Source organism: Bactrocera latifrons, unplaced genomic scaffold (assembly GCF_001853355.1).
Source record: "Bactrocera latifrons isolate USDA-ARS-PBARC rearing strain unplaced genomic scaffold, ASM185335v1 scaffold_430, whole genome shotgun sequence".
Taxonomy (NCBI): domain Eukaryota; kingdom Metazoa; phylum Arthropoda; class Insecta; order Diptera; family Tephritidae; genus Bactrocera; species Bactrocera latifrons.
The window spans coordinates 160694-171108 of record NW_017537080.1 but is presented as its reverse complement, the minus strand read 5'-3'; the positions used below and the strand labels follow the sequence as shown (position 1 = coordinate 171108).

Here is a 10415-nt window from a genome sequence, read left to right as displayed (position 1 = left end):
CAGTGCGGAATTGTGTATAAAGATTAAGATTAGTATAAAATAAAACAAAAAATACTGCTCTAAACTTTCTCTTCTTTCAACTATTTAAACTGTTGGAACGCAGGGGCAATACAAAATTATTAAAGTCATTCTGGTTATTTGATTAAATTATTCCAGTAGGTGCATACGCTCTTTTAATGGTGTTCGATCTCCCGCAGCTTCTCGACCTTCACCAAAAATTGCAAACATGTTCGTTAATAGTCGTCTTTCTAAAAGTGCGTTGGTCAACTTATGCAGATGGAGCGGGCAGGAGTTCGTAAAATATTAGATGTTTCCGAGTGAGTGCTGATGTCGGTGCCTACGGTTCAGAGGCATATAGCTATGTAGATAATAATACAGGTTTGATGTTGTAGTTGAGGGTATGGATATTTGACGCCCAAATAGGTTGTCAGTTGGTCAGATAACTGTAATTTGTTTCAGGGTATAGCAGTAGAAGTGTTATCTGCGTACTGAAAGTGTTTAAAATCCTACCGGCACATCCTTGTGAAAATGTGCGAAATCGGATTATAACCACGCCCACTTCCTTTATATCGGCTTTAGTGTTTCATGCCAAAATAAAAATTGGAAAATTGGCGTGTTATTGGCTCACTTCAGGCGAAATCCTGCAACCCAGGAAGTTCTCGACCAATTTCCACCAAACTCGACGAACAACATTATATTAATATGGGTATTATAACGTTTGATAAATTAACTCAACCGTCCCTGATTTATGGAAATAAAACACCAATGAAGTCACTATATCTTATCAAGCCGAATTGGTGGCCCGAAAATTGCGGTCGATCTCTACGGAAAACAATGAATCTTAAAAATGCTGAAAAGTGGTTCTCAAAGAAACCTTACACTTAACTAAGGGATTTTCCGATTTTCAAGATAATCTGCTTCGGTAATGATATGCCTTTGGAAATTATTACTTTTTGATATAAAGTTTTGTCAACACCGGCTTTGATATCGAAAGTACTGGGTGTATAAAATATTCGCGCAAACCCAAAGTTTGCTCTCCTTACTTGTTAATTTTTGCGTTGAAGTTTCAAGAGCCTTGAAATACCACTATGAGCAAAAAATAGTAAGATTTTGTTCATAATCTTAAAATATAAACCCACTTGGACACAATACACTTGTGTCGACGTTTTTTCGAATCCTCGAAACAGTTGTTAAAGTCAATTCCCGAAATAGCTTTCAATGCCAGCAGCGATTCACCTTTAATGTTTTCAATTGACTCAAAGCGGTTCTCCGGAGTGCTCGTTTGTGTTTGCTGAATGTAGAGAAATCACACGGTGCTAAATTATGCCAATACAGTGGTTACGTCACAATTGTCGGCACATAATGATGTCCTCTTTTTACGAATAGATTCGCGCAAACGCTTAAATAGTATTCCTTGTTGACATCTGACTGGCCGGAAGGAATTCGCAGTGCACCAGACCATGATAAACGCAGAAAACTGTCAACGTAACATTAATTTTTGACTTGCTTTGGCATGGTTTGGGCTTACTTTTCCAACCTTCTGAGCATTTCGTTACCAGAAAATTTATTCGGTAAACAAGTTTTAATGGAACTTCTTTGTTGAATAATTTCACTCATCGTAATAATCGCCGAACGCGCTTTATATACTTCAGTAAGATAAGCGTATAGTAAACATTAATAATTATTTTGATGTGACATTTGGCACAGATGTCAATGACAGTCCTAATTAGAAAGAAAAATATTTCGACGAATGAGTTTATTTAAATTAAAAAGTCCAACTATTTTTACCCACAGTAGTATGAGGTAATGCTGTACGTACATATGTACATATGTATGTCTGAATAAAGAGTAAAAAAATAAGTTGCACACAGAAGCAAAGAAACACTGACTTCGACTCTTGTCAAGTAGGATTAAGTTGAAAGCAAATAAATGGCGGATGCACCTTTGCTTCTTTTGCTTCTTTCTGCTTCTCTACTGCCTACTGGATCTCCTTTGATTGCGATCGTGACGAAACCCTTTGTATGTTCATCCTTCTGAAATTTGATAAGCGGATTAGTCAGGTAGAAGGACCGCAGCCGCTGTGTGTGGTTTCTGAAGGTGCGCGCGCAAATACTTAGCCCCATTTGAGATGCACATTAAATATTATCTCTTTTTTCCTGCTGCTTTTGTGCTCGTACACACATGTGCATATGTACACACACACATATGTACATATGTATATATTTCACAATACTGTACGTGCTTGACTTTATCGTGGCGTCTTGAACTTTATTGAGGCATAAAACCGAAATACTAACAAATGCGTACTAATTAAGATCCTTATACTGCTTTTTGGTAAAATTACTCATTTTTTCACACTCGCGGAATAAATGTTGCAATCTTCTAGAAAGGCTGGTTTATTCGAGACTCGATGAAAGTAACGAATATCGAGCTCGTGGATTAAATGAGTGGAAGCACATCTTCGAGTTTCACGGTACAAATCTTCATAAATTGCAATAAATTCAGCGATTATACATCTTTTCAAGTAAGGGAGTGCTAAGTTCAGTTGTATGTATGTAGGTGAGGAAACCTCAAGCCTGAAGCTTAATATGTGGTGTATGAGCAAAAAATCAACATATATTTTAATGAAATCTAGATTTCCCCTATGTTAATGTGCCCTAATATACATGCTATAATGTGGTGGGGGAGATTAGTGAAATCGATTGGAGTTACCTTAACTAAATTGTGTTGTGATATTTTATGTAGAAAATTTAATTTTAACGCCAAAAGAAAATGTACTTTTCTCAAACTTTCCTCTTGCCACAGCAAACTCGATACGGCGAATTTCAATGTCATCTGACTTTAAACGGACATACATATGTAAGTATGTAGATCAAGTATGTCTGATATTTTAATGAAAATACGCCTGGCGTTGTTATTTTAAACTGAAAGCGTACAAAAGACAGATTTTGTAAGAACTGAAGCCGCTCGACCTTCCCAAGCGACATTGCTTCTCTTTATGGGCTCTTGAAAGTTCCAAGAAGAACCAACGTTTTCGAGCCAAATTTTGTTTAGAGACCCATTTATGGAACTAAGGAAAATTTCCATGTTTGGTCGACCCAAGATAACAGACTATTTGGTGCCTGGAATTGAAGCTCGCGATCTCGGCGACATTTGGTTTCAACAATACGGCGCCACTTCCCACACACCGCATCAATCAATGGAATTATTGAAAGAACACTTCGGTGAGCGGATATTTTCACGTTTATTAAATAATAAGCTTGCACTTTTTTTTATTCCAGAATATATTGTTCTGTGTCTGCGGTAATTGTATACTTATTTATTGAAATATTCTAGTTAACTATCTTTCGGAAGTTTAGAATCCATCCATTTCCATCAAAGTTTGGCGATTTTTTCGAAACAACCGCAATTCTGCTTGTTTTCGGAAGGAAGCGATTCATGTACTGGTTTGCGCATATACTCTTCGCTACTTTTTCCTCTCCATCGGTTGAAATTTCAATGATATTTACATAATCCAAGTCACAGTTCACCTTGGAACCCATGTCAAACGCTGAAAGTTGAATAACAATAAAGAACCAATGGCAAAATAATAATTAGAAATGTGTGAAATATTACGAAAATGTTTTAGAAATTAAAAAAAAAAAAACGTGTTTAAACTTCGGAATTAACCTTTATTCAATACTTCTAGCACCTAAGCTTTTCATAATATATCACAAAATTTACAAAAAAGATTGATAAGAATTATCTCTTGGTATCCTATGACTCTTGTAAAGGTAGATCAATGGATACCGTCCTGTCTGTTGATGTTGTAACGTGTAAAGAATTCACTATTGAGACTTTCGTATATGTGTCCTGTCCTACGAAAAGGGAGCTAACGTGCGAAAACTAGTTTATGTTTTTTTGGATTCTATCACGCGAAAAAGCATCTCATCTTCCATCCGAATCAACTAAGATTTTTTGACACCTAAGCCCCCTTCCATAGACCAGGTCACATATATTAATGAATCTTTCAAAAAGCCTTGTCAAGAACATCAAACACCTTATTTTCAGTCTTCTGTGCGACAAAGCTGAGAAAAAACTTGGGGATTGTGGCTGCTTATGCAATCGATGCCGCACTCATGGTCAAAGGAAAGTACTTATGTAAACAATATATACGAGTTGACGAGGTATCTCAGCTGTAACTACTTGGGCGGCCGAAAGTGGTCTCGCCATTCACCGAAATAAAACTGAGATGTTTTTATTTACTAAGAGATATAAGATCACGGAGGCATCACTGCTGAGGATGGAAAGTATATGACTGCAATCTGCAAAGACGGTGAAGTATTGAGTTCTCTGGGGTTGTTGTGTCAAGTTTTTTGAGTCATGGTATTAGAAGATACCACACTTGCAAGGAAGCCCGAAAACGTTCAACGAGCCGCGCTCATCAACATATGTGTTGAAACAGTGAAACCTTCCTGATTATTGCAGAGCTCTTCAAGCCTAAGTTGACCCTAGCCCCAAGATTATTTGTAAGAGACCGAGTGAGCTTTTCGCTCCCAGTAAGCCAAGCATTTTCCTAATTGTAACAGTTTTAGCAGACTATTATCGTATCGATATTCATGCTGTAAGGTTAATCTTTTCGGATGCCAGCTACAGAAACTGTTTATAAGAACTCGAGGTGGAAACATCTCAACTTCTTCTTCTTCTTTCTGATTGTACTCGGTTTGCGAGATCAGATCTTTTTTATAGTATATATAATCATATTCGCTTTTCCAGCCGGCTTTATGTACCGAATATGTCAGTCAATTACCTTCATAAAATAAACTGGTTTTTAGATTACTTGAGTAATATCAAAAACTAGTGCAATCATTCCAGACCTTCCACTAACCCAATTTCTGCCTTTTCAGCTGAACTTTAATCGTTTATAAGTGACAATTAATGGATACGTTTTCTTAAACATAATGTAGATTAACGCTGAATATGAACGAAACTGGTCTAGAGCGTGTTAGAGGTTCCTTATATTTTGAGTTTTAGTTTGATTTTAAAACAAACTTCTCGGACATGAAGCAAAACATAGTTATGACTCTAAGTTAGTCTAGGTCCTGTAGTATAAGTTCATAATAATAATTGCATAATGCCTTGAGTAGTTATACTTATAGTTTTATATAGACATACGTACTTCTAAAATATAGTTCCAGGCGATTTGGTTCAGGAACGCTTATATCCCAACGGCACTCAGAAAAGTTTCGGTGCTCATAAGAAGGACTCGAAATATCACCGCTCATTGTGTGTATCTCACCGCCGCAACCTACGCCCGAGGATTTTTTGCTTCCAAAGTAAAATATATTTAATTGATCAAAGTTTCTGGTATTTATACTAATTGCGCTTGAGTTGGTTTGAAGTAGCTCATCGTAATAATAGGAGGTACATCGAGTCCGTAAAGTTTTATTAACTGAGGTATCAGTTACCTAAACAAAAAGTATTATTGTATCAAAATAGCCTTTTATCAATGTACCATACAATATTTACCTGGAAGTTTGGCGTAGAGCAATTGCTTTTTGCAGAATGCGAAGTAAATATGAGCACATATAAGTTAATGATGAAACTGTCTGGTAACACAATATTTTGGATGCAGGTTTGATTTAGTTCGCCACTTCCATTGAAATCGATATTTCCGCTGAGTTTTGTATAGGTGCGATTGCAAGCTAAAAATATGACATAGTGAGTTAAGTAATCAAATTGGTTTTCAATAAACTAACAGCTAAAATTAAAAAAACTTTTTTGTTATCTGTCAGCATATTAATTAGGAACAGTATATAATAACAGCTAAACAATTTAGCAATGATGTGCAGGTCAGTTTAGAGGATTAATTTCAAAACTCTGCTTTTTAGCATCTTAAGTCAGTTTTGGTTGCAATCCTTGTGGTCACAGACACATAAAGCTATTCATCGTCCTTATCGCCCTCACTTTGTATATCTAAAAATGATCAGCGTGACAAACTGAGTCGAGTTAGCCAAATCCAACTGTCCGTCTGTCTGCATATACCCGAACTAATCCATCAGTTTATGATCATATCAGTCTGAAATTTTGCATATGTCATTTTTCACCAAAAAGCTGCTCTTTTGCCAATCCGCTGATCACAGCTGACCGATTGAACTCAATCTTTGTATGGACACCATTTTTATTTGGCAAGCTATCTTCATGAAATTTGGCATATATTATTATTAATAATCTCCAAACAAATCGTTCAAGCCGAACAACTGTAGCAGAGAAAAGATGTGAGGGTATAAAATATGCACCTATGAAGGGTATTGGAGTTTCGGTACAGCCTAAGTTAACGTTTTTGCTTGTTTTAAACTACAATGGACTCGCTAAATCTGAGATGTCGTAAATACATCTTGTAATGTTAGCTTCTTTTAGAACTATAGGTAATTTTTATCCCCTCTAGTTGTTGTTGTAGTGACAGCAAACATTTTCCAAATAATTTTTACAATTTTTTAAATGTTTCGGAGTTGACAGTTGACAGGGCGAATAAAATGCTATTAATTTCGTTCACGTAGACCAGTGTTTAGTGGGCACGAATTTCAACCCTTCGACTTTGTCGAAAAGTCATTTCTCAATTAACAAAGTATCGCCGTAAGTTTCCCTTTCTATGTAAGACATAAGTTGTATGTTTGAGGAAAATATTTGTTCAATGACCAACTAACCAACTGACCAACTGTTAGTTCCATTCGCTTGGAAAAGAGCATGGCTTTATACTGCGTTCCTAGATTTTTCAAAGTTCTTATAAGATTTTTATGTTAGAAAAATTGTACTGGCTGGTTTTGTTGTGAATAAGAAATCTAAAAAGTAATCTTGGAGTACTTTTTGTCTTCTGTAGCCAATAACTACTCACTTTGTTGAGTGGAAATTGATATTTTAAAGCCTTTATCCTCTACGGAGTCATCGCTATGAAAAGTGAGTTCGGTAAAATCATTTTCATTGCTCGCAGTGGCAGTTACATATTTGGTAAAGCCCGTGGCATTTCCGCAATAATTTTCCCCTTCCTGTAAGTAAGTCTACATGCATATGTATGTGTAATTGATTAATATCGTCTTATTAAAACATAATTTGAATTTTAACTTGCCGTATATTGAGCTATACGAAGATAGTCAACGCATTTACCCGTCTCGGCAGACGGCGTCTGTAAGACCAGGTATTCAAAATGGATTTGAAAATCTGTTGCCGATTTTATGCGCCAAAGGCAGTGTGCATTAGCAGGATATGTGGAGCCATTATTAGGTGGAAATTGGATAGCTAGCTCCTAAAAATGGAACATTTCACATATACATATATAAAATGTTAGTTATATTTTTTTAAACTAACCTTTTCACGCCGCAAGTCTAGTTCACTGGGTCCGCCACATACAGGCTTTTCCATTTCCAAAACAAGTTCCAGTGTATAATTTCCCGCCTTAATAAAACTAAACTGTAGTAATGCATGCTCATCGGAGGTTACCAGCGTTCGTTTGGTATCATCTTTCGTGCAAAATTTCCCCATTGAAATGGAGGCATCCATTGTTTGCGCGGCTTCAATGATCTCTAAGTAATTGCACTGTTCACATTTCTTGTCCACACATTCAACTGGATTTATATATAGATTCCGCATTTGAATTTTGACGCGATAACTTTCTGGTGCGGTCACACGAATTTGACAGTGTAATTCCTCATGTGACTCAATTGTATAATTTCGGATCATTATAAGAGGCTGTGAAATGGTGTCGTCGTTGGTCAATGCAATGCGCTCGTTGCAGTTACGCACAAATATCACCTCAGCCATAAAACCTTTTTCTGCTTGGCTATAATCAGATACTGCTGTTATGACAGCCTGATTCGCATCGACTAAGACCAGAGGCGGGTCGCCACTTAAATTCCCACACAACTTAACTAGTTCATTGTCAGCTCTTGGAGCCGGGCCTGCATTGATTGCGACAAAATCCAATTGACATTTGTCGTGTGCTTCCATTTCAAAATATTTAAAACGTACTAATATGGAGTAATCGGTCGGTGCCATTACATTCCAGACGCAATTCATATTGTGTGCGTATAAGTCCCCTTCTTCCTTCGCTGCTGCCAGTGGGCGAATTATTGCAAACGAAGAAATATTTCCGCCACATGAATTCAATTGATAAGATATCAAAAAGAAATCGTAGAATATATTTGAGGTTAAACGCAAATAATGATTTTCAGTTATCTCAGTTGGACCACAATATTCGCCGGCTTTAATTTCATTTCCATTTGTATCTTTTTTATAAACCGTGAAAGTTCCCAATGAACATGACCACGATGTAGAGTGTGGTCGGCGAGCATAAGAGAGGGAACCTTCTCTGATTTGTAAGTTGATTGCATTTGTGGAGTTCGATAAAAATGTATAACTGCACTGAAATCGTGAGTAAGGCAAGCTTCGTAAATCAGGCGTATGCACTATTTGCACCTGGTCGGTAACATTGAATGTAGCTAAACACGATGCTGAAACGCTAAAAGAGAATCCATCTCCAGTAGTCGAATTATCAGTGCGAAATACAATGAGCATGCGATTCGATGGTGCAGTAAATTTGCTAGGCACCTCTCGGCCACAAAATCTGTCTTTCGGCTGCCAAATTTCATCTTCGTATGTGTATATTTCAAGATAATCTTTTGTACAGTTTTCAGATTTTTCTATAAAAAATCTACCAGTGAATTTCAAAAACATGTAGAGTCCTAACCCTGCTTCAAATTCCCAACTGCATTCGACATTGTTTCGATAACTTTTCGAATTTACTGAAATTATTGGGGAATTACTTCTAACCACCGTTTTCATCCCGCAGGCAATTGATGCTTCAGTCTTTATTTGAAATGATGATGAGCTTGCCTTATAATCGCTTGAATGATATAATATATTTATTATATGCTTCTTTAAGTCAATACCAGCAGTGATTTCTGTTGAATTGTGGCATATTTTCGCTATTAGTGGTTGATCCGAAGACATAAGGGAATGAACGCTGACGTATTCCTTATTGCAATCGTTAATAAGGCTGACATTTCCAATAAGTTTATATGGACGACTCTCGGAAGCACCTGTGATCAGCCATGAACACTCAACAGGATTGCCATCTCCATTGTATTCAAAGTCGTCTGGGGGAAACACTATTTTGAAATCATCAGATATACCAAAACTACCGCCACAGGAATGGCGGTAAAAGCTTGCAGAAAATCGTTTAATCTTAACCGCATCATTCTGTAAAATGGAAAGCATGCCACCTCTGGATGACACCGATACCATCGCATCACTAACATTCGCGGTTACCGTTTTATATGGGATTATCATTTTTTCGTCATTGAAACGAATGGCATAACTCCCCTTGTTGTTATTCCTGGTAATCTGAAGCTCCCTAATAATAAATGTTATAGTCTCAAATCCGTTTAGGGAAAATTTTGTGTTACAAAAGAAATTTGTGTTCGGTTCTAGGTTGTTAGTATCCACAATTCCAGCAAACTGCTCGTTAATGTCTTTTGGGCAAGGTGATTCTTCATTCGAGCTGTAGCGTGCTTGAATTTTGCGTATTGGCGCCAGGTATCCGTTAATATCGATGCGGACATACATCAAGTTATCGGACGAGACTATTTTCTCGAACATATTAACGTTGTTTGCATCAATTTCGGTAATTTTTGAAAGTAATTCCAGGTCATTGAAAAATGAGATTTTTGTTCTTGCGAAAGCATGTATTGGCCTTCGAAATCTAGAAAAGTAGAAGAAAAAGCTATAGCTGAAAACTTTAGGGTTATGAAGTTGAAATGTTTACAAAAGAAGTAATGAAGGGCCGAACATTTTAACTTAATCTATATACTTTGTTGCCTACTACGTTTACGACGTTTGTTCAATGTCCGAAATATTTATGTAAAAATCAATTTTACTAATTTATACGGCTGAAAATTAACGGGAAAATCAAGAAGTAAGGAAGGGCTAAGTTCGGGTGTCACCCAACATTTTATACTCTCGCATGATAAAGTGATAATCGAGATTTCAGGCGTGGTTGTGAACCGATTTCACCCATATTTGGTACATGTAATCAGGGTGTTAAGAAAATATTATTTACCGAATTTCATTGAAATCGGTAGAGTACTTCCTGAGATATGGTGTTTGGTCCATAAGTGGGCGACGCCACGCCCATTTTCAATTCTTAAAAAAAGCCTGGATGCAGCTTCCTTCTGACATTTCGGGTTAGTAGGGGGCGGGCCACGCCCATTTTCCAAAAAAATTACGTCCAAATATGCCCCTCCCTAATGCGATCCTTTGTGCCAAATTTCATTTTAATATCTTTATTTATGACACTTTATAGGTTTTCGGTTTCCGCCATTTTGTAGGCGTGGCAGTGGGCCGATTTTGCCCATCTTCGAACTTAACCTTCTTATGGAGCC

The 10415-nt window shown here is 37.0% G+C and overlaps 1 protein-coding gene across 1 annotated transcript in view; it reads right to left on the bottom strand.

Annotated features, from left to right (window-relative positions):
* Window positions 1–3224: 3224 nt before the first annotated feature.
* The window catches only part of LOC108972854 (cubilin homolog), a 27118-nt gene continuing 19927 nt past the window's right edge, over window positions 3225–10415 (bottom strand). Inside the window, exons 17-22 of the mRNA XM_018939695.1 lie at window positions 7345–9736; window positions 7106–7282; window positions 6875–7037; window positions 5509–5684; window positions 5159–5447; window positions 3225–3550 (exon numbers count right to left, since the gene is read on the bottom strand). Coding sequence (XP_018795240.1) covers window positions 3333–3550; window positions 5159–5447; window positions 5509–5684; window positions 6875–7037; window positions 7106–7282; window positions 7345–9736 — 3415 coding nt within the window. The 3' untranslated portion in view covers window positions 3225–3332. The remainder of the gene's footprint in view (window positions 3551–5158; window positions 5448–5508; window positions 5685–6874; window positions 7038–7105; window positions 7283–7344; window positions 9737–10415) is intronic.